A 25477-nucleotide genomic window follows, 5' to 3' on the forward strand; every position below is an offset into this window, starting at 1 on the left:
CAATCTCTAAAAGCAAAACAATAAAGATAAAAATCTATGTTAGTCTGTTAAACTATTAGATTTATTATAAAACGATTACAATTCCATTGTACTAGGAATTAGGAAATCTGAACAGTGAGGATCTTGGTTCTGAACTCCAAAGCCAGTCTGTGAAGCTGCTTCTCCCTGAGCAGTCCTTTCTGCGTGTGTGATGGGGGCTGGTGCTGGGCATCACAGAAACTCCTGGGTGACAAACGAACACTCCCTGGGATTGTTTATGAAATCAGATCGTTCATTGTCTTCCCATAATTCCACTGAAATGAGCACCATGTCTTTAAAAACTTTTTCTTCAGTTTATTCCAATGGCCTTTCCACTTGGCTATCCAGTGGAATCTTCTAGAAAGGGAAAATAAACACCCCAGGTGAAATGGGAAAACTAGGTGTTAACCTTCCAAAGCCTTCTCATTGTACTTGAATCAAATCCTGTCTCTACGATGGCCACGTCCCCAGTGCCCCAATGGTATCCAGCTCCCACCACTCCTCCCCCAGCAGGCTTACTGACTGAGGTTTTGGTTTCCTGTGATTTCTTTCAAAGCTACATAATTTTTTAAAAAATTTTTTTAAAATTGAAGGATAACTGCTTTACAAATTGTGGAGGTTTCTGCCAAACATCAACATGAATCAATCATACTCAAACCTATCTAGTTTCTTTCCTTTTACATTGAAAGTTGCTCAGTCGTGTCCGACTCTTTGCGACACCATGGACTCTCCATGGGATTCTCCAGGTCAGCATACTGGAGTGGGTAACCTTTTCCTTCTCTGGGGGATCTTCCCAACCCAGGGATCAAACCCAGGTCGCCTGCATTGCAGGCGGATTCTTTACCAGCTGAGCCACCAGGGAAGCCGTTTTCTGTGTGCTCATAGCAGGAGAAGGGCCCATTACCTTAGTTTCCACTTTCTCAAACCACTTATAAAGACCACCTTTTACAAGCTGCCAACTCTGAGAGAGTATTATGAGGAAAACGAAGGCCATCTTTAGGAAGTGGCAAAGCCAAGACTTTAAACCCAGATTTGTCTGACGCTAATGCTCCACTTGATGAAAGTTAAAGTGAATAGTGAAAAGGTTGGCTTGAAGCTCAACATTCAGAAAACAAAGATCATGGCATCTGGTCCCATCAGTTCATGGGAAATAGATGGACAAACAGTGGAAACGGTGTCAGACTTTATTTTTTGGGCTCCAAAATCACTGCGGATGCTGATTGCAGCCAGGAAATTAAAAGACGCTTACTCCTTGGAAGGAAAGTTATGACCAACCTTGATAGTATATTAAAAAGCAGAGATGTTACTTTGCCAACATTTGGCTCCAAAATCACTGCAGATGCTGATTGCAGCCATGAAATTAAAAGATGCTTACTCCTTGGAAGGAAAGTTATGACCAGCCTAGATAGCATATTAAAAAGCAGAGACATTACTTTGCCCACAAAGGTCTGTCTAGTCAAGGCTATGGTTTTTCCCGTGGTCATGTATGGAGGTGAGAGTTCGACTGTGAAGAAAGCTGATCGCCGAAGAATCGATGCTTTTGAACTGTGGTGTTGGAGAAGACTCTTGAGAGTCCCTTGGACTGCAAGGAGATCCAACCATTCCATTCTAAAGGAGATCAATCCTGGGTGTTCATTGGAAGGACTTATGCTAAAGCTGAAACTCCATTACTTTGGCCACCTCATGCGACGCGTTGACTCACTGGAAAAGTCTGATGCTGGAAGGGATTGGGGGTGGGAGGAGACGGGGACGACAGAGAGTGAGACGGCTGGATGGCATCACCGACTCGATGGACATGAGTTTGGGTGAGCTCCGGGAGTTGGTGATGGACAGGGAGGCCTGGCGTGCTGTGATTCATGGGGTTGCAAAGAGTCAAGACACGACTGAGCGACTGAACTGAACTGAACGCTCCACTCTTTCCTTTTCATAGCACAGACTCTCAGAGTTGGAATCACTTGGTTAAATGTTGTTTACCAAAAAGAAGATTAAAAAAAAAAAAACAACTCCCATTAGTAATGACTAAAAGTTCTAGCTTAGCCACACTTTGACCAATATTTGGTTACTGAAGATGAAAATATCAAATGTATTGTTTTAATTATTTTGTATTTTTCATTACCAGCAAGGGTAAGCATTTATCCGTAGTAGATTTTAATTCTCTTTTTATGCTCCCATGTATTGACTCTGCAGGTGGTAGGCCAGCTAGGGCAGAACGCAAAGCACATGACACATGAAATACTATCACAGATCAGGGCCTTCTTGGGAAATAACTTACTGTCTGAGACCAATGAAGGAAAAAGTAAGTTTACTAAAATATTTCTTTATTTGAATAAGGTCATCTTTTGAATTCCAGCTAGCATCAAATTAACAATCAGGAAAAAAAAAAACACTAGACAAAATGTCACCTAATCGAAATTAACAATGGATAGAAAACCCTTTTAAACTTTAAAAGAATATATTAAACAGGCAACATACAGATCTAAAAAGTTGCAAGTGGTGATTTTACTTTAGATCTTATAAATAAACAAACCCCCAGTATAATCATTTGTTCACTATCTCCCTGCAATGAGCACGTGGACAGGACACAGATAAGCACACCTCAATATTCACAACTGCCATTCACGTTCTTCACAAAGACTGTCTCTGCCATGCAGCGGGTCAGGCAATCCCTTGTTCAAGTAATGTTTGTTTTCCCCAAGTTATCGAAAAGTACAACTGTCTGAGATAAAATGTCACAAAAACCACAATCAGGAGAGCAAAACGCTTTAGCAGGCAGACTCAAAGATGCGGATTTCCATGGCTTGACCATGATCTGAAGCGGATTTTGAAAGAGCCGTCAACCGGAGTACCGAGAGCCACAGGCAGCAATCTGGGTTTAGTTTGTGGCTGCTGATAAACCAAGAGTTTTGGTGAAAAGAACGTTAAATAACACGTTCCAAGCGTAAAGAATCAGTTTGCTATTGTCGCTGATGATGGAAATGTTACGTTAGCTCTCAGCTCAGCCGTGAAACCACACAAACCTGTGTTTCGTTCACCACCCCGCGTCTCAGTGGCTCTTAAACAGTAGTGCGCCCAGTCACCTGCAGAAAACGATTCTCTGCAGGTCCCAGCGCTGAGTTCTGACGCAGGTGGTCGCGGATGGAGCCCTGGAATCTGCGTTCTTAACAAGCACTGCAGGACTCAGAGGGTCACAGACCACACCCTGAGAAACACTGATGTCTCTTTACTACGTGACAGAACACCGTGCCCTCCCAGTACAGGTTCAAGCTGAATGAAACATTCAACAATCAGAACACGAAAGGTACTTTAAATAAGAGCATTAACCATTATACAACTGTGTTTCTTTTTAAAGTGGCAGAAGCACAAAAACTTACAGTAAAATTGTAAAATCAACTTTGTTTTAATCCAAGGCACCTATAAAATACTTGCTGGTGTAAGAGAAGTTAAAATTCAATTCTATAAAACAGTACAGAAATGAGAGAATCCTGGCAGTGATTGATTTTCCCACAGAGCAAACACTTATTTTTAAAAAACAGAAATGAACTACTTGAAGTCAGTGATTTTAAGGAAAACAAACCAAATTTCCAACAATAATAACTTGTATGAACCGTCTTAGTGCTTTTTTTTTTAGCAAATTAAACTAGTAAGAAAGAAAGAAAGATTCACGCGTATACTCTTTTGTCCTAGCTGTCTTCACTTGTATTAGAAATGATAGGAACAATTCCTCTTGAATTTTAGCCTGGAAAATGTACACTGCATAGATCTAATATTCCTTTAAGTTCAGGCACATGTGGCTCTGGATTTTTATAATACTGGATATTCTGCAGCTTTTCATCTCAAGAGGATTTCCAAGTCTCACAGTCTACAACTGAAACATTCTTCTGAAAGTATTTTTTTTTTTCATGGAATAAGAGTAAATTTTGTCATGATGATGTCTCTGAAACATGAATTTCAACATGTTAACACTACAAGAAAAAAAATACCTGTGGAGCAGTTCTGTGTTGAAGTGGTCCTAAGTGTGTGAGTGATCAATAGAATATTCTTGTTCAGTGTTCTGGGATAAATGCTTCGTAAAAAGCAACGCTAGGACTGTCTGCATATGCAGTACTGGTTAGCTACTGCTCTAGTGCAGGCTTCTTCAGAGTCTCTGTATGGGTTTTAGGCAGTCAGTCCAATCAGCAAATAACAACTCAGAGCAAACTTCTGAAAGCTGTGAAGAATTAAACAGTACTGTTTATAAAACAGCACTATTTTCAGTTCTATGGCCAATGAAAGGCTTCATTTTAGCTAGCTAGACAAGGGAACGTAAGAGAGTATTTTGAAGTCTACATCAGCCATGAAAACTAAATTAAATGTCATTTACAGACATTCTAGGTATTTCTATAATACCAAGAACTATGTACAGACTACAGCAACTCCTTCCAGCCTGACATTTCAGGGTTACGCTTGCTAACATGCGCTTCACAATACCCTTAGTTCTGGCATTAAAACAAATAAATCAGAAGTAATAACACTATTTTTCAGATTTTGCTTTCAGAAACTTTAACACTGCTTCTGCTCCAGACTTCTGGATTTCAACTAATATGCAGTGTCACAAATGCCAAGCTGCATGGAGTGATGTAAATCTGAAAGCAGTGGTAGGTGCTGTGGCCTTAAAATGTCCTCAGAACATGCCATCTGAGGTGAATTTAGAGACACAAATGCGAGTGATTTTCATAATTTTGAACTGACTCTATTGGAGCACAGACATTCAAGAATATGAGCAATCACGAAATGAATACCTCACCAGGTAAAAGACCCATAAAAACCATTATCAGAGGAATGTTCTCACCTAAACGGTTTTTCAGGCAAAGAGCAGCTCTTAATTCTCCCCCCAAATTTCCTTTAAAAGTGAAAAACATCACTGATGATCAGAAGGGGAAAAAATGCTTCAATAAACATTCTGAATCCTATTACCCAGATCCTAACACTCAGACAAAATATTTTCTGATTTCAAAGGGAACTGTATTAGATTCAAGGACTGCAGCACTGTGTCTTGGAGCAGGAAATTCTGGCCTCTTAAAAAAAAGAGTTTGGTTACAGAATAAACATGGTGGGTAGCTCTCAGACCTCATACTCTGGGGGCAGGAGGGCAAGGGTGTTTATGCTAAAGACAGAAACCTCCAACACTGGAGACTTACGGGTTACTTTCATATATGGGGGTTCCCCCTTTCTGTTTTTTAACCCTCTATCAATATTCTGTGCAGTGGCTGTACTCTACTGGCCAGAAATTCATTGAAATTTAAATAGATTTATGTACTATGCACAAATTTACATGTGGTTGTCTTTAAGGTTTATTCTCAATGTTTAATTATTTTATACAAAATAATTTAGACTAAAAAGCAATTTAAATACTTAAATTCCCTCAAAAAGACATTTTGTACATACATACATGATGTACACATATGAAAATGGTGGTCAAAAGAATTTTTTGGCAGCTGCTTCTTGCTGAGTCCTAAGGAAAAAGAGAGAGAGAGAAAAAAAAAACACCTGTGAAGTTCTGTACACTTTACAGTGGAATGAAACCGGATTTCTTACAATTAAAAATGCCTTTTCAAGTATGAAGTACATGAAGATACACATGTCTAACACATGCACTCCCATGCGAGGTGAAATATTCTAGACACAACATTCGCTTTGTATGATCCTAATTTTATAGGTATTCAAAGTTCCATTACAGATAATAGATAACTTTATTGAATATTTCAAATTAAACAAATACAGAAAAACGCTGGATCAAATTTCAGAGACTTACCTATACATGATATAACCGATAAATAACACCGTCTGTACCACTACGAATATAACGAAGTGCACTGTGGATAAACACGATGGAAAGGGTGGTAGTTCTGGGCATTTCGGTCTTTCATTTGATGGCTATGAGGAAAAAAAATTCTATTATAATCAGTCAAACCAGCATTTCAGAAAAGGAACTAAATGTGAAATCTTTATAAAACTCTTGGTATAAACTCAAATACTTTCATTTATTCACCCCATAAACATCCTCTTCATTTTCACAACCAAACTTTCTGAAAGAGCAGGTGACGGGGGAGGCCGCCCCTCTCGCGGCCTCGGTCACTGACCTCCTGCCTGCGGGCTCCCCCCCATCACGGTGACCATGACATTGTCCCCGGGGGTCACGGAGCCCCCTCCCTGGTCGGGCTCCTCCCCCATCACAGTGCCTGTGAGGTCGGCATCCCCGGGGGTCACGGAGCACCCCCCGCCCATCCCGGCCGCAGTGATTACCGACGGCAGCCCCACCACTGTCAGCGGGCTTCTGGTTCAGACAACTGAGCACGGCTGCCCTACACTCAACTGCCCAACAGAGAACGGTGCTTTCTCAGCTTGCATACACCCCATTCCCCTAACGTTCAACATCACTGACTAGTTTTTTGGGAAAACATTTCTTTTTCCATTTACGTAAGTATTCCTTCTATTATAAGCTAGTATCAAAAATTAAAATCCGGGACAAAGATTTCATCAAGGTATCCAGACAAAACGGCTTCCAAGATTAATTGTTCTCAATACGTTCACATCTGCAGGACAAGGCTCTTCACAGTGTATGTATTACCCACAGCATTAACCCGCCATTGCAACAAAAGCTGAAGCTGGGGGGAAATAACCTCAAACAGGATTTAGGGAGTAGATGACAATGCTTTGGGAGGGAGGTAAAATGGTCAACGAGAAAATGACTGAACCATGTTTAAAAAACTGGAAGGGGAAGAGGCAAATGCTATAAGCATTTGTGGATTTCACAAGGGTTTTCAAAGCCAGTCAATAAGAAAAAACGTAAAAGTTCCAGAGGCCCATTTCCTAGTATTATCTCTTACGCATGTTAAACTTCAAAAATACGCTGCTGCTGCTGCTAAGTCACTTCAGTCGTGTTCGACTCTGTGTGACCCCATAGACGTAAGCCCACCAGGCTACCCCGTCCCTGGGATTCTCCAGGCAAGAACACTGGAGCAGGTTGCCATTTCCTTCTCCAATGTGTGAAAGTGAAAAGTGAAAGTGAAGTCGCTCAGTCGTGTCTGACCCTTAGTGACCCCACGGACTGCAGCCTACCAGGCTCCTCAATCCATGGGATTTTCTCGGCAAGAGTACTGGAGTGGCTTGCCATTGCCTTCTCCGCAAAAATATGCTACCTATCTTTAATATTTACTGCCTCTCTCCAGAAATGTACGTGGCACTTATGCTAAAAACAAACAGAAAAAAACCCTAAAAAACCAAAGAAAACAAAATAAAACAATGCTGAAAAAAATGAACCAAGTGAAACAGGGAAGTAGCTGGAAAAAGGAAAAATCTTGCCTGAAAAGAGCTGCTGTAAGTCAGCCAGTTTTAGATCTGCACTTCCTGGAAAGAGGCACGAAATGCTCAGTGCCCGCCTCACCAGCGGGCGTGTCAAGAAACGGCTACGGGTTTCAAAGCTGTTCAAGGGTATCATTACTGAAAACCAGAGACCTGTCTTTTAAAAGAGAACTGGTAGAAAGAAAGAAGTCTGAGGTGGTGATGACCCCAGCAGCTGGAACAGCAAATCTATCTTTTTAAACAATTCTCTCCACTAGGCAATGGAGGCGTGATGTGGAACACGCAGACGTCTGGGTCACAACGGAGTTATTCTCCCCCGAATAAAAAGTGAGCACTGGCATCAGTTTAAAAGTGACAGTATTTTCAGCAGAATGTCTGTCTGTCGCTTCTAAAAGCAGACCGCAATAACTGATCACAGACGAGCAGAAAGGAGAACCAACCATGCTCCGCTGCGCTAAGCTGTCGATGTCCCGCCTGACGATGTGCAAGTGCTCCTTGATGTCGTTGAAGTGCTGGGTGGTCTCATACACGCCCGCCGCCGGCCCAGGGTGCGCGATGCCGCTGACCAGTCTGACAGTTTCACTCATGGAGTTCCTGAGACAGAAAGTCCCTTTAGACAGCGGAATCACTAGGAGGGTGTCACAGATGTCAAAGGGGTAGGTACACTTCTATGCTCAATGCAGCAGAACATTAAAAAAAAGCAAAACAAATAGTTTAAGAAACTGTCTTCAAAGTTGGAAAATAACTTCTAAAAACTACATTACGTCTTCACCTTTTACTAAAGGCTGTCTAAGCACAAAAGAATACTAAATAATTTGTGTTAAAACCAATACTATGAATGGAAGTGAAGAGGAACTAAAAGAGCCCCTTGATGGGGGTGAAAGAGGAGAGTGAAAAAGCTCAACATTTAAAAAACAAAGACAATGGCATCCAGTCCCATCACTTTATGGAAAATAGATGGGGAAACAATGGAAACAGTGACAGACTTTATTTTTTTGGGCTCCAAAATCACTGCAGATGGTGACTGCAAGCATGAAATTAAAAGATGCTTGCTCCTTGGAAGGAAAGCTATGACCAACGTAGACAGTGTATTAAAAAGGAGAGATATTACTTTGCCAACAAAGGTGAGTATATTCAAAGCTATGATTTTTCCGGCAGTCATGTACAAATGTAAGAGTTGGACCAAAAAGAATGCTGAGCACTGAAGAATTTGAACTGTGGTGTTGGAGAAGACTCTTTAGAGTCTCTTGGACAGAAAGGAGATCAAATCCGTCCATCCTAAAGGAAATCAACCCTGAATATTCACTGGAAGGACTGATGCTGAAGCTCCAATACTTTGGCCACCTTATGTGAAGAGCTGACTCACTTGGAAGGACCCAAGGCCCCGATGCTGGGAAAGATTGAGGGCGGGAGGAGAAGGGGATGACAGAGGATGAGATGGTGGGATAGCACCACCGACTCTGTGGACATGAGTTTGAGCAAACTGGACATGAGTTTGAAATATTGTAAGACTAGAGGCAAAAGGAGCTTTATATAAATCCATCAGTAAATGTGTTTCTTACAGGGATATGGTTTAATAACTTGAAGTCACTTTACATATACTTTGTGCACACACTAAAACAATCAATAAGTAAATACACTGCAGATAGTAAGAACCAGGTTACTCCTCGCTGGAGAAAGAATGCTCAAGCAGGGAAAGGAGGAAGGTGAAAATCAACCCTGCAGTGTTTGATTCAGTCCAACCAAAATCCAAAGTATCTGCATAATCTTGTGGTTTCTTAATACAAAAGGGAGTGTGGGATACAAATATACTCAAAGTATCTTTCCCCAAATATATATTTATTAACCACCAAGGGAAACTGGGAAGAAACTATAATATCCAAATGATCACAGCCAACACCACCAGCAGTAAGACATATCAACATCATGAACATGATGCACTGCTGTATTCTTGTTAAAAGTGCAGAACTTCCATCCTATCACGAGAAAGTGTCAGACAAACCCAAACTGAGGAACCAAACTGGTCCAATGAACTGATCAATGCTCTTGAAAACTGCCATGGTCGTAAAAGACAAGGAGAGATAAACTATTTCAGACTGCAGAGGTCGAAAGAGAAATAACTCAATGCGACGTGCAATCCTGGACAGGATCTTCGAATGAAAAAGGCATTGGGAGAAAACTGATGAAGTCTGAGTAGGATCGTTAGCTCAGTTAGTAGTACTGAACCAATGTCACCTTCTTTCTTCTGACAATTATACTGCGGCTACACAACATGAAAACATCAGGAAGGTAAGTGAGGGATACGCTAGATCCATGTGATGGATGGATGTCCTTTATTTTTTTCCCACAATGTCTAAAATTAGATCAAAACACTTTAAAAAATGTTATACTGATCTGGTTTCTATTTCAAAAATAATTTAACTGTTCATTTAGTATTGTACATGTTTTAATCACTAGTTCAAAAAACTTGAAGATTTTTCAAAAATACCAAACAGTACAACTGAAAGAAATACAAATTTGCGGTTAGCTTTAATTTCTAGGTGTTAAATGCTATCACCCTCTGCTTAACCTCATCCAGTCGAATTTTCCAGTCCTGGAGAACTCACCTTAACATTCTAGTTTGTCAAGGGTTGTACTGGTTGGGACACTTCTCTAACGTGTTAGCTTATGACATGTGGCATGCTGGCTGTTTTTCTGCTTCAGGCATTGAACGCTGTTAATCATCTGCGAAGTGAGTCCTTTTAAAAACCCTATCATTCAATGTTGCAAGGACACAGCGTCTCTCCAGTAACTCTCTGCCCTGTCTCCCTTACAGTACAATGCAGAATGAAAAAGAAGTGCTCACACATAACACACTTCCTTCAAAATGGCTTCATTCCGTCAGAGAAGCTCCTGCGTCAGGGATGCCTGTCTTACAGCACTGTAATGCTATGTGTCCTCATTCCTCTGGTTATTTTCCACAGGACTGCTATGGATTACCTATATTCTTTTTATATTTTGTTGTTTAGTTGCTAAGTCGTGTCCGCCTCCTTTGTGACCCCAAGGACAGTAGCCCGCCAGGCTCCTCTGTCCATGGGATTCTCCAGGCAAGAACACTGCAGTGGGTTGCCATTTCCTTCTCCAGGGGATCTTCTCGACCCAGGGATCAAACCCGTGTCTCCTGCACTGGCAGGCATGTTCTTTACCACTGAGCTACCTTGGAAGTGCTTCTGTATTTTACAAATGCACAAATGCTGTCAAACAACTGTGACTGACATTTTTTTTTCCCCTTAAAAATGTTAAAGCTTTCTTTTCTAGCTCGGAACAATTAAAAAATTTGGACATGTTTGCTAAATATGAGAAGTCCCTACTCTAATCCAGAATGTGATTCTAACTCACGGAGGACTCTGAACAACAGCGACATGCCTACATATCTAGAAAAGTCATGAATTCAGGATGAAGGCATCACACAGCATCCAGACAGCACTTTTGTGTACTTACTTCATTTCGTTTACTTGTCTCAGAATCTCATGCTGAGTGTTCACAACAGTATCCAGTTCTTGCTGAAAGGTCTGGAGGAAAATCAAAAGATGACCAGCCAGCCTGAGAGTCCCCAGTCCACAGAGCACACCGTGCAACACCCAGACATCACTCTCGCTTCCTTCCCTGCTGCTCCTCCACCCCAGGCTCCTTCCCTAACTGAGGCACATCCGTGGACCTCGCAAGCTCACCTGTCCCTGCTGCCCTGGGGCTCCGGCTCCTCTCTTAGAGATCTCCTCCGTCAGGGAAGAGACGTATCTTCTCTGTTCATCAAGAATCATATCTAACTGTCGGTTTAGCTGCTTGATTTCAAGATGAATACGATTCTGTCCTTCAAAGATCTGTCTCAGCTCACGGTCTCCTATGCTCTCAAATATTTCATCCGCTGAAAAGGTAATCACAAATCAAAAATCATTATTAGAGTCACCCACACATATGTGATTTTCGAATTACTGTAGTGACCAAATTACCAACCTCCACTAAACAAAGAACATCATCAACATTCATCAATGCAGTGTTATGATCCTTCCGGGGTTATAAACACTCATGTAACTGATTCAATCGTGATTCAGTTGCTGCTTTCGCCATCTCTGGTGGCTGAATATTTATAACTTAGGTCTGAATTTTTTCATCTGAAAATTATTTTCTCTTTTAAATAGACTGTGTGACTCTATTTACAGGGGCTGGCAGAATCAATCTAATTTCTTGATAGGAATCAGAGTAGTGGCCATCTTGAGTGACGGTTAAAATCTGTCAAAATTCATCAAACTAGTCTCTTAAAACCTGTGCATTTTCCTCACATAAAAGGCTAAGAAATGGACCTGAATACAGTTTTAATTTTCCTTTTATTCCTGACCATGCTGAAACCAGACAACTCCATTCAAACACTTACTACAACAAGCTTCAGGATACACTTAAAAACCATATGTGATATGTAAAAAAAAAAAAATCCACGGAAAAAATAAAATTTATTTTTCATTTTTATCGTCATTAAATCTGAGTAACACTGTTAATCATTTAGATTAACACATTTGGTGTAAAAGCTAGCCCCAGGCTTTACTAAGTATGTGTGCTTAGTCACTAAGCCATATTCGACTCTTTTTGACCCCATGAACTGCAGCCTACCAGGCTCCTTTGTCCATAGGGTTTACCAGGCAAAAATATTGGAGTGGGTTGCCATTTCCTGCTCCAGGGGATCTTCCCCACCCAGGGATCAAACTCACATCTCCTACACTGGTAGGCAGACTCTTTAGCACTGAGCCACCAGGAAGCCCGTACTACATACAGCCTTGATCATCTGTGCTGATGGGGACTGAGATCATAAGAGCTAGCAGATCACAGAGTCATTCTATTTGGCCTTATCTTGTTTGTGACATGGAGCCCATGTAAGTTCTCAGTTATACTAGCTTAGACTAATCTTTTAAAATTTTCAACCTTGAAAGTCCAGGATTCTGAGTAATAAGAGGAGATAACCACTTCACATTCCTCTCCCGTCTCGACAGTTTTCAAGCACCAGCTTTGTACTGACTAAGGTAAGTGTGAGACACTAAAACGGAAAGAAACCAACCCCGCACAATTCCATTCAACAAGTGTGCTCTGAGTCTCAACTACTACGCCAGCACGGCTGCTGTCTGGGGGCTCAGGGGACACAGCGGTGCACGCAGGGAGCCTGCAGTCCAAGGGCTCCCTGTTCGTCCCCGTCACCCGGCACTCCTGACTGCCCGCTTCTCTAAGCGACACTCTTCGGGGTAAAAGCATCGATCTCCAAGCCCTTTAGAGACTGGAGACTGGTTTAAAAATCACTTCCAGGAAGTACTTGGAGTGTGACAGATGAGTGAGCAAAGGTAAGGTGGATGAAGCGCTGGGGACTCAGAAAGGCCGTGACCATCGCTGCCGCAGAGGATGGCCCGGCTCCAACTTACTGGGGTGCCCCTGAAGGTCAGGGTGGTCCTTCTGGAATTCCTCTTTTTTTTTATCCAGCTCTTGTTGAAAGTGCTCAAATTCCTCCTGGTACTTTTCTTTCTCTTTTTCAGAAATTTCTTTATCAACTGTAGGCTTGTTTGGAGTTTAAGAATAGATCATTAAAAAAAAAAATTGAAAAGTAAGAAAGTAATAAGCCTCGACATATGTTCCTTTTTCTCATTTTAACTACTCCACCACTAGCTGAAAGGTTAATTTCCTCTTGCTATTAATATTATGACAACAAATAATAACAGCCACTACCATTTACTGAGTGCTTGCCAGAAGTAAGTGCGCTGCCTTTAATGCTTCCAATGTCAAGGTGGCCAGCACAAGCATCTCAGTTTTACTAGTGAAGGAATGGCATGTACAGAGGTTAAGCAACTTGTACAGGTCGTAACAGCAGTCATTAGGAGAAACAGGATCTGAACCTGAGTTAATCTTCCCAAGTTTTCAGCTATGAGGCAACACCACTAAATTATAAATAAGCTTTCTGAGAAAAATAAGCATACTCACTGGCTCTTTTCCAGGCTCAGTCAATTGGAAAGTCAGAAAAGAAAGAACATCATGGTCGTCTACAAATTAAAGAAAAAAAACAAACTGAAAAAGTTCCATAGTTGATCATTTTTATGGTTGTGAATTTATAGACATCTCTTACTTTAGAATAATGAAAATTGGCTCTAATTTCATAAAGGCAATGGTGCTCTGTGAGCGTAGAGACAAAAGTTAATCTGAAAGACTTATATTAAGTCTTAAGTACTAAGTATTAAGAACTAGGCAAGAATTTACTTTCTTAAATCCTAAACCAGAACATTTAGCTGTGTTTAACGTATTATGGATGTTTAACAACTGATAAAGGGAAGAACAAACAAACCAAGTGTCAAACAAGTGCAAACTCCTATTCCTGGCACCAAGATCCTCCTTTATTTTTCCACAAATCTCCTTCATGGGCCGTGTCCCAGTCACATGAGACAGAAGCCCGTCCTTCAGGTATTTCCTGCTCCCATCTGTTTCTGAACGTTCTACTTCCCTGTTTTAACCACGCTGCCGCTCTGTCCTGGCTTCCTGGGAGTCCCCATTTACCCATGTTGTCCTGGTGTTACTAACAGCCTCTCCTTTCACTACCAAAGCATCTCCGTTAGACAATACAACTACTCTTTGTACTGCTTTTGTATTTGTTTCCTGTGCACAGCAGACACCAGCAATTTTATTTCACCTGAAATCATTCAATTCAAGGTAGCTGAGCTAAAAACAGCTAAGAGATCAAACTTCTTAACACAGAGCCACCACACTCATCCTGGCTAGTGTCACACCCACAAACGAGACACGAGTCTCAACTGCGGCCATCTCTTTGCTTTCTGCTGCTTTTATGGAGATCTAGATGCACAGCCAGATTAAAGAGAAAACTGAAACACCACAGGGTGGGTTAGGTATCATTAGAAGTCACACAGTGTTAATAGAGCACAGGACCCAAGGGACAGAAATCCAGACCAAGTCCTGCCTGGGTCTGATTTATTGGCCACGTGATCTTCAGAAAGCCCTTTAATCCAAGATCTGGCAAAGCCACCTAAAAATAGAGTAAATATGATCTATCCTCTCTCTCTCTCCCTCCTGGTGCTACTGAAATGAAAAATTCACATATTTGGAAATAATACGAATATTAAACAGTACGAACACAAGATGGTATTAACATCTAACAATTCATTTATCACCATATATGAAAAAAATATGGTAAGTACATCTCTAAAGTTCAGTCCCCAGTAATATTTCCTCAGGCTACCAAATTCATTTAAATGTGCTGTGACAACTCTCAGGGTCCTGAAGCACTCGGCGATCGACCTTTTAAATATGTCTCCTTCACGATACAAACCCTGTACCCAGACAGGTACTCTGATGGACATAATCGTGTGTAGCCCCCCACCAACTGTAAGCCTACAGAAGAATGAACAGCCCCAAGAGACCAAAGGTCTGGCCCCACTGATCATGGGAAGGTTGTAACTCGTCTCAAAAGGTTAAAAGTAAACAAAGCTACCCATTTCCAAACTACAGGATTCCTAGTAAGAATCACTTTACAACCTCTTCATGTTAGAAGACGGAGAGGTTTTACCTGCAAGACCTCCAGTGGCAGCAGATATTCCGAAATGCCCCTGGGCGGGGATAATCATATTTTCCACTTTGGCACAAAATTCATAATCATTTTTATCTGGTGTGAAGCCATTATTGATCATTACCTAGAAAGACACACTGCAGGTTAGAGCTTTTACAAAGACCTTGTAAAATGAATTTCACGCAGTCGGTTTACGACGATTTATCTTTGTACCTGGTCTAATAACTGTCAAAGGGTCATCAGCTTCAAATCGTAACGTTGTACACCTTAAACTTATACAGTGTTGCATGTGAATTACATTTCAATAAAACTGGAAGAAAAAATAAGCACTAGAGGAGAAAAAAAACACTTAAAGAGTTTCAGAGAGATAGATCATTATGGAAAGAAATCTTGAACTAGTAGAAGGAACATGCCTCTGCCAGGTAAAGGACGGGGCCGTATCACAGCAAGCGACAGCAGACACGGGCTGGGACCGCCGAGCCACAGCCGGGGGTCCCGCCGAGGCTCCCTAAAATGGATTCTTCGGAGCGCTGGTTCTACAGACATGCACAGACGCCGGGTGGGAAGAGCACCCCGCGGCCCAGTGAGCCTAATGGACGAGCGGCTAAAAGAGGCTTCTTTATTCCAGGACTTCCCCGAATCTTGACTCTGCTTATATGCACAGTCCTACCAACCTTATCTGACTATGGAACTCTTTTGTGGGTACATGTTGCAGGATTACTATTATTTTTTGGGGAATTGCTGGCAGGGCTGACGGCCTCTCTGTGTGGGGATGTACAGGCAGCCTCCCTGGGATCTATGAATTCAAGTGTTGGGTCTATACTTGCCATGACTGGTGTCTGGGCTCCGCCAGGTGAAGGTACGCGTGACCCAGTGATGTCCCCGATGAAACTGTACAGTATGTACTATGTATAACAACTCCAGTGGAATGCAAATCTAACTTAGTCATAACAGACTGGACAGTCGCCTCTATTCTGAGGTCTTCAAATCATTTGGAATTTAAGACTGAGCCAGTACCAAGTTTCCCAAATGACTGGCTTTTTCTGAGTTTACACAAAGGAGTGCAAGGCTAGCTCATGATTTAGGGAAAAGAAAAACGTAAGCAAGATATCCTTTACTTCTAAGTATTATATGACCAGAGAGATACTGACGGCATCTTTAAAAAAGCAAAGTTCACATGGCAGCAGTGACCTCAGTTATTCTAACTGCCTGCCGGGTACTGTCCACCTAAATATCACCTCAAACTCAATTCGTCTACATGGCTCAGACAGCAAAGAATCTGCCTGCAATGCAGGAGACCTGGGGTTTGATCCCTGGGTCGGGAAGATCCCCTGGAGAAGGGAATGACGACCCACTCCAGTGTTCTTGCCTGGAGAATTCCAAGGACAGAGGAGCCTGGCTGCAGTCCACGGGGTCGCAGAGAGTCGGACACGGGTGAACAAATGAGTGACTAACACTGTCACGTTCTTCCTCCGTCTTCACTGCAGCATTCTTTACAACAGGCTAGACACACAAGCAGCCGAAACACTCAACAGATGAAGGGATGAAGGTGCGGTACGTGTGAGTCATGTAAGAGAACACTGCTGCTGCTGCTGAGTCGCTCCAGTCGTGTCCGACTCTGTGCGACCCCACAGACGGCAGCCCACCAGGCGCCCCCGTCCCTGGGATTCTCCAGGCAAGAACACTGGAGTGGGTTGCCACTTCCTTCTCCAATGTGTGAAAGTGAAAAGTGAGAGTGAAGTCGCTCAGTCGTGTCCGACCCTTAGCGACCCCACGGACTGCAGCCCACCAGGCTCCTCCATCCATGGGATTTTCCAGGCAAGAGGACTGGAGTGGCTTGCCATTGGCTGCTCAGCCACAGAAAAGGACAGCGTGCCACCTGCAACACCATGGACGGATCTAGGGGGCGCCACGCTAAGCAAGCCAGAGACAAGGACCCAGTGATTCACAGAAGACAGCAGGACAAGTTACAGACACAGAGGGCAGGCAGGCGGTTGCTGGGGGAGGGGAGAAACAGGGCAGGGAGACTGGGGGGCAGTCTCCAGGTGACAAGGACCCAGTGATTTCACAGAAGACAGCAGGACAAGTTACAGACACAGAGGGCAGGCAGGCGGTTGCTGGGGGAGGGGAGAAACAGGGCAGGGAGACTGGGGGGCAGTCTCCAGGTGACAAGGACCCAGTGATTTCACAGAAGACAGCAGGACAAGTTACAGACACAGAGGGCAGGCCGGCGGTTGCTGGGGGAGGGGAGAAACAGGGCAGGGAGACTGGGGGGCAGCCTCCAGGTGCTGAACAGGCGCAGGTGTGAGGTACAGGGTGGGGAGACAGCCGGGAGCCATGAGGCACCTGTGCACGCTGCCACTTAACCAGACTGCCCGCGGCCCCCATTTTGAAACGTACAGAAACGGCGAATCATTACGCTGTATACCAGGAGCTGACACAGTGTTTGTTACAGGTCAACTTTACTTGAAAAACAAGCTCACTCATAGCGTTGGATTTACGGAAACCAGAGAACTGGATGAAGACAGTCAAAAAGAATAAACTCCCAGTTATAAGATAAATAAGCACTAAGGATGCAATGCACAACAGCCGGATGTTACACATCAAAGTGGTTAAAAGAGTAAATACGAAGGATTCTTAGTGTGAAAAACTCTTTCTTGACACTATTTCTTTAAACTGCATATTTTACATGTGTAGTTTTATCTCAGTTTGGAAATCATGCAGAAAATATGATCTAATAGAAAATTTTAACCTAATAAAAAAATGAACACTCTCAGGCTGAATCTTTTCAAGGAAAAAATTTTTTTCTATTGTCTTTCGTTTTCTATCTTCATGAGATGATGGATGTTCACTAGACTTACTGCACCCATCACTCCGCGGTGTATGTAAGTCAAATCATGCTACACACGTCAACTTTCCACAGTGCTGTGTGTCAAGTCTATCTCAGTGAAACTGGAAGAAACTAAAAAGGGAGAAACCGCAGGTAAAGGACCAAGCCGCACAGATGCGACCCACCGAGTCAGCCTCAACATCCCTGCTTCGTGTTTCTCTCACGAACACCATCAAGAGACCGCCGCCGCCCAGCTCACCGTCCTGAACTGGAACCTGCTGGCTCCACGTCCTGCTCCAAGCCCTGAGCGCGGCTCCTGACAGGAGGCACTGTGCCAGGCGGCTGAGGCTCATCGCTGCCAGCCTTCCTCCCGCACCTTCCACAGGCCCTCTCGCCTCCAGCCACACCAACGACTGGCCTTTCTCAAAGTTTCCACCGTCCTGATGCCTGTTTTCTCGGCCTGGAACATGCACCCCATCTAGGAGGCTCCTCCTCCTCCTCCAGGGTGCAGCTCAATGAGACACTGTCCCTGACCTTCACCTCCCTCCTAGCAGAGGTACAGGGTTCTGACCTCTTGGCCCCTAATGGTATCTGTGTTGTAGCATTTATCACGCAGCATAGTTAACGTTACGTAAGCACAGTGTTACATAAGGTCGCCTCCACTGGACAAGCTCTTTGGAGAAAAACGACCTTTGTCTTATTCATATTTGCGTGGCACGCAGCAGCATGCCTGAACACCCACTGACTGAACGCAAACCTGTCAAGTTTGACAACACACGACGCGTGACAGCACGTGACACGTGAACCGGGCTCTGAAGCCGCTTCTGTTGTCACGGAGCAGCGCGGCCGAGGCTGTGAACAGGGCCCGATTTCCATCATGTGGGGGAGCATACTAGAGGGTGAAGGCGCTCAGAGGAAACACACTGGAGCGCTGCTCACTGGACTGCCTCCAAGAGCGCGTTACTTACCGTCAGTGTTTTCTGGTAATACGTAATCTTTGCCCGGACAGGATAGGGTTTATTACGGAAGTCCCTCTGGCAACTCGATAAAGCTTGATTGGCACCATCACTATAGCGTGAGGGAAAGGAAGACAAGAAATTTAGGGAAGTTTCTTGGTATTTTTAAAACTCTCTATTTAAAACAATCTTCAGAAAGATCAAAACCCATACCAAGTTATGACAAAGTTTGGGATATCTGCAACTATCTATGCAGAAGACACCAAGTTGACACGTGAGTTTTCCCTGTGACTCGGGTCAGAAGTCTGGACGAGGAGCCGATGTTAGCGTGGCTGCCGGCAAGGGGACAGTGATTCTCTTCCTCTGCAGAGTCAGAGTCACATATGGAGCTTTAAAAAAATGCAGACTCCTCAACTCTGCCCTCAATCAGCTGAAGCAGAATCACCAGGGAGAGGCCTTGGGCCTCTAGTTTAAATCGCTCAACAGGTGGCCATGAAGAATTACCAGAGTTAAACATCACTAAGGCAGGAAAGTAATTTTTCTTGCTATTACAGACTGGCTGAAAGGTAATTCCCCCACAACCATGTGAAAATTAAAAATGTACATGCCCAATTCACACACATTATAAATACACTAAACTCTCAGAAGCTTTGTAACCCACTGAAAATCTCTTCAATACAGCAATACCAGAACTGAACAAGGTGGAGTAAATTGCTTAGTCATTAGGTTGGTTAAGGCTCCAAACTTTATTTTTTAAACATCCTTTTGAATAAAGATGAAAACACATGACCACTGCATCACTGAGAGCCAGGAATGTTTCATAAATCTCTGAAGGTGTTATCCAATTTCAGGTTAACGACAGCACATTTTCATGTCTGAAATCGAGGTGGTCCGAAGAAGGAACTTTACAACAACACCAAAGTAAAGTAAGACCTTCTCATTAAGTTACGAAAGCACCTCAAGAAAAAGAATAACCTTTTCCATTTAGAAAATGTTCAATTTGAAACAAAATATTTTATAAGGTTTCCAAAAAGAAACTAGAATACTGTAAAAAAAAAAAATACACTTACTTTTGATGGTCATAATGGATTTGTCCATTGTTGCCTATAATCACTATTGCAGGATTATTTTTCTAAAAATAAGGAGAATTTATTTGTTTTAAAGTCCTTAAATCAAAGAAGTATAGACTAGTCTGGGTGTGTTATAAGTTCTCTAACACCTCTAAAATCCTAGGATACTGTGGGCTTGGAACTAGTGTGGGATTTAAGGGAACTCAGTAACAGGAGAGTTAACATGGCCCCAGCACCGACGGAGTTCATTGTTAATGCTCTCCCTTAAATGGCTAATAATGACCTCTGATAATCAACAATCCAGCAGCAGAAACAATGATCACAGTCTTAGGGCTGCTAAAGCACAAGTTAACGTTTCCAGTTCATAAGTACATTTTCTCCTTCACTGTGTTAGAGAAATCAGGCTGATCAAAAACAGTGATTACCATGCATAAAAAGGCATCAGGAAGCAAGCTAATAGTAGCAACGCACACGTTTTCATGAAAAAGCAGTAGCAGTCTGAAACGCTACTGGTCTCACTGCCTACATCTAAACCACTCAAGCTGATCCTCAAAATCATCAAGCATAAACACGGTCCTGGGGAGGTGGGTCCTGAAAAGTTCTCAGCCTTGAGGTTCCATTGTCACCTCAAGCTGGAATAAGAAAAATCATGAACTTCTAGCTTTCCATCTAAAAGTTCCCAGCTATATAAAGATTCATCATCATGCTTAAAATATAGTTTAGGGAGTCCTCTACTATAAAGCTGACTAAAGTGTCAAATAAACTATATTGTTTACAGACTAACTTTGTTAGCAAATACATTTAAAGTGGGTAACAGTCCTGAAAACAACCATACCTTTCCATCATTGTCAAAAGAATCAAAAAATATTCCAACACCATTCCACATATCAGCGGATCCAAACACAGGCCCCTCCAAGCCTTGATTCTCTGTATACCAAACTGCCTGTAAATATATAATAGGGAACCTTTAGAGACTAGCGGTATATGCAACTATATAAATTTTCCAAGTTAAAGAAATCACTATACCAGGCCGTCAGCTCCAATGCGACCTCTTCCAGTCACTCGAAACGTCACCTCCAGCTCCCAGTTCTCAAAGGCTGCTTTTGTCTTTGTCCACACTGACCCTCTTTGGCTTTTTAAGGACGGCGCTATTCGGATTTGATCCGAACTTGGAATGGCATCTAGAATAGCAATCAGGGAAGAAGAGCTTTAAGCTATAATTAGATAAAACTCAATGAATCATCAACAAACTGTCATATATACCTAAAGAGATCTAGCTTTAATTCAGTCGCCTATATCTATCTTTGAAAAGTGTGATATCTCTGCAAACAAACAAACAAACCTTAAAGCTGCAACTAACCACTAAAAATTCAAGGGGTAGGAGGGAAGAAATTACAGCTTGAATGGCAAATCAACTATTTGATTCTCATGATATTCTTTTTCAAATAACTAAAAAATTTGCATATTTTCTTTTTTAAAACTTTGGTGCATTTTTTTACCAGTGTACAAATGTTAGAAAGCTCAAACAGTGTGAGAGAAACCTATTCCTAGTCTCACTGCAGCTGTGTGCCTTTGAGCAAGTAATTCTCTTCCTCTCTTGGGCTTACCATACATCCACCTGTAAAATGAAGGGGCTGGCTCAATCATCCATATACACCCCAAAAGTTACATGCAAAATTCTGAGCATGCATACTTTGTTCTGGAGAGAGGGTCAACTGAATTTCCAGTCAACAGACAGTTCTTCAACATCAGGAGATTCTCAGAGAGAACAGGGACCCCCAACACGATGGTATGTATCTCCATCCACTTACTAGCTACTTGCTCAGAGTCAAGTTACTCCATTTCTCTAGCAACTTTATAGGCGTGTAAGCGCTTATACAAGTGCATATAACTATTTCAAAAAATGTTTGCTATTCCTATTATTGGACTGTGCTCAGTCGTTCAGTTGTGTCTGACTCTCTTTGCTACCCCATGGACTACAGCCCACCAGGCTCCTCTGTCCATGGAATTTTCCAGGCAAGAATACTGGAGTGGGTTGCCATTTCCTACTCTGGGGGATCTTCTCCACCCAAACGCATGTCTCTTGCATCTCCTGCATTGGCAGGTGGATTCTTTACCACTGTGTCACCTTATCAGACTAGGTAATTATTAAAGCACCTATCAGTCTAACTCTGAACAACTGGAGCACACCTTCCTGGATATTAACCAGTTCCGACATTCTGACACCCACGCTGGGACATAACTGTACTGTCTCTTCACAGGTAGAAAAGCTGACAGCAAAGGCAAACTGAGACCCTTTAGAAAGTTTAGCCGCCATCTGCCACCAGCACCTGTGGGACGTAAAGGTCCGGGGCAGTCCTCTCGGAAGCAGCACCAGACAGAGAACCAGATTTGGGTCCTATCCTACCGACGCTAGCTACATAACCTTTGCCAAGAATTTTTACCTTTCTGACCATTAGGTTTTTCACCTACCAAACACCCAGCACCTGCCTGACCCACTAGGGATCTAATCAAGAGCATGAAGAAGGTGAAAGAGCTCTGGGAGCTCTAAAGGCTGACGACCAGCTGTTATCATTTTTGTCCTTATGGACCCGAGGATATGTACTAACAGTACAAAAGGACATTAGAGTTACAAAAAAGAAACACCATAGATTTGGTCTTAACTTGGGGATGATGTAAGGGGGGGTGTTTAAATTAATTTTTCTCTATTGAAAAAGTGTTTTAAATAATGGATCTCAGGGAAAAATGAAAAGGGAAAAATGATCAATGGAGTTAAGGAAAACTGTCAGATGGTAAAAATCACAGTGATAATGAAAGCAAGAGATACCCACAGCGGCAATCCCCAGAGTCAACAGAAAAGTCACTGCTAAAATTCTAAACTCCTTATTTCAAATTCAGTCTAGCCATACAATTTTCATTCGCCCAGGTACGCTGTGTGACATTTCTGTAGCAGAAAAGCTTAGTTGGCTATAAGTTCTGAAAAGAAAGTCAATGTAACTAATTTAAGCAGTTGATTAACATTCCTAATTGGCTGATGTATTGTGGTGTGAGTGCAAGAAAAAGCGAGAAGAACAAGACAATGGAGAAATGCAGAAGTGAAAAACGTCAACATGTTTATCACCACTACTGAAAAACTCAGCATCATTTCAAGAAGAAGAACAAAAATCCCCCACACTTGTGTTTGGGACGCCTGCGCCAGCTCTGTGTTACTAGGAACAAGGCTACCTTGATAAGAAATACCCAGTGACAGGCTTTTGAGGAGCGGGTATACAGTAAACGTCTGTGGAGTAACAGAATAATTGCACTCTCTTCTACATACTTAATGACTTGGTCATTAAGCGTAATTGAAATTTATACCTTTTAATTACACATTAATTTCAAGGAAATAGCTCTTCCTGAAAGTGTGCTTTGTAAAGCAGCAATTACTTTCTAGAAATGAAACATCTTGTTTCAAGCGCGGGACAATCTAAAAGAATGTATACAAACCTTACATGAATGACTGCTCATGACACTCAAACATGGTATTCAAAGTGCCAGTGCTTCTCACCCCATAGAAAGGCATTTGCCACTTGTTTCAAAGGTTGCATGTGATGGTCACTGAGCAGTTTACAGACGCCAACTGCCACGTTTTAGGCAGTCGTGACACATCAGCACTCCTACAGATAGGTTTTCTCTCACGTATGGAAGCAGGGAGCAAGGCTCTCTTAGCACGGCCGGGGCTTAACAGGGCAACATACACAAAATGTATAAAACACTGAGATTATTTCACTCCTGCACTCAAAAAAAAGTAAAAATGAAACAGCTGTACACGGCGCTAGTTTTTAGACTCAAGTTCTCATCAATACCTCGCATCCCTTCTTCGATTAAATGAAGCAACAAGCCTAACTATAAACGGCATATGTGTTAATACAAGAGAAAAGATCAAAGAGCACAGGACGTCCCTGAGAAAGGCAAATTTAAGAGAAGCATGTCCTCTGACATGAAGACTCCGAGGTCGCTCTAAAACCAACGCGGGCCATCCCTGCAGCCGTCAGGGGACGCCGGACACTCAAGCGGAGTATCAACCGCGGCCGATCCCGGGGCGGCGGGGGCGCAGGTCCAGGCTGGGGCCGGGGGGCCGGGGGGCGTCTGCCCGGAGCCGCGGCGCTGGGGTGAAACGCGACGCCTCGACGCGAGCTCGAGTGAGCGCAGGAAGGAAGAGCCCGAGACCGAACGCAAGGAGTGGGGGCATCGGGAGGGAGCGGGGACGGGGGCGCACGGGGCCGCGGATCGCGGCGCGGAGGGAGCGCAGGGGCCGCCCGCCCGCCGCCCGCCGCTCACCGCCCGCCGCCCCGCTCACCGCCCGCGTGGGCCCAGAAGGGCACGCTCCCGTCGCTCTGCACCAGGTGAGGCCCCTTGAAGCTGTACTTGTACTCGAAGCGGCGGTGCGGCGGCGCGGCCGGGCTGTCCGTGGCGCCCGCCGCCCCGGGGCCGCCTCCCGCGCCGTCGCCGCCCGCGGAACGGCAGACGCACAGCAGCAGAGCGCAGAGCAGCGGCCACACCGCGATCCGGGGACCCCGCCGCCTGGACCCCGCCATCTTGGACTCTGGGAGACGGCGGCCGGCGCGAGCGGGCGTGGCGGGCGCCGCGGACGGCCAACAGGGCGCTCGCTGATTGGCGGAGCCCGCGGGGCAAGGGTGAGCCCCGCCCCGCCGCCGCGATCCGGGCGGCCGCGGGACTCGGGGCGTCGGTGGGCGGGGCCGCGGGGCGGGGCGGGGCCGCGGGGAAGGGCGTTACCACGGAAAGGGGCGGGACTACGGGAGAGGCGGGGCCGCGGGGAAGGGCGGGACCAGAGGTAGGGTGCAGGTCCGCGGGCTGCGGAGGGGCCACGGGGAGGGGCGGGACCGCGGGGAGGGGCGGGGCCGCGGGGAAGGGCGGGACCACGGAAAGGGGCGGGGCTACTGGAGGGGCGGGGCCGGGCGGCGAGGTCTGCGCACATGCTTCTGGTCTTCTAGGGCGGGAAAGGCACTGCAGCATTTTCTTACCGCGCGCCATGCAGGGTTGGAGGTGCAGACCCGAAGCCTACCTATGAGACGCTGCCGCCTGCAGTTTAACATATCTTAGACTTCTGGAGCCCTGACACCTGTGGAACCCACCGCATCAATCCTCCCCTGGCCATACTAAATCCTTACAGCGTTAGTAGGGGAAAGGCCTTCCTGTTGATGTGAGGCTTCCCAGGTGCCTCAGAGGTTAAAGCGTCTGCCTCCAATGCGGGAGACCCGGGTTCGATCCCTGGGTTGGGAAGATCCCTGGAGAAGGAAATGGCAGTCCACTCCAGTACCACTGCCTGGAGAATCCCACGGACGGAGGAGCCTGGTGGGCTACATACAGTCCACGGGGTCGCAAAGAGTCAGACACTAGGAGCGACTTCACTTTCACTTTGACGTGATACCAACTGTTCAGTTCCTGGTGTTCAGCAAGAGAACTTCACAGAAGCAAGTCTTTCCGGCAGCAAGGCATAATTGTGAATTTTGCTGGCCGGTTCACTTCAGCTCAGTCGTCTCCGACTCCCTGCGACCCCATGAATCACAGCACGCCAGGCCTCCCTATCCATCACCAACTCCCGGAGTTCACTCAAACTCATGTCCACAGAGTCGGTGATGCCATGCAGCCAGCTCATTCTCTGTCGTCTCCTTCT

The 25477-nt window shown here is 44.3% G+C and overlaps 1 protein-coding gene across 1 annotated transcript; it reads right to left on the reverse strand.

Moving 5' to 3' along the window:
* Positions 1 to 2315: 2315 nt before the first annotated feature.
* Positions 2316 to 24408, reverse strand: LMAN1 (lectin, mannose binding 1). The gene is made up of 13 exons (XM_055417467.2): positions 24140 to 24408; positions 20827 to 20981; positions 20636 to 20743; positions 19801 to 19862; positions 18743 to 18842; positions 14945 to 15068; positions 13354 to 13412; positions 12801 to 12933; positions 11070 to 11263; positions 10840 to 10910; positions 7800 to 7953; positions 5810 to 5931; positions 2316 to 5509 (listed from the first exon to the last, which is right to left on the reverse strand). The coding sequence occupies exons 1-13, from the start codon at positions 24375 to 24377 to the stop codon at positions 5473 to 5475; spliced, it is 1557 nt and encodes a 518-aa protein (XP_055273442.2). The 5' UTR covers positions 24378 to 24408; the 3' UTR covers positions 2316 to 5472.
* Positions 24409 to 25477: the final 1069 nt, after the last annotated feature.

This window comes from Moschus berezovskii, chromosome 28 (assembly GCF_049115385.1).
Source record: "Moschus berezovskii isolate FMDL1 chromosome 28, NW_MosBer_1.0, whole genome shotgun sequence".
In the NCBI taxonomy this organism is placed as follows: domain Eukaryota; kingdom Metazoa; phylum Chordata; class Mammalia; order Artiodactyla; family Moschidae; genus Moschus; species Moschus berezovskii.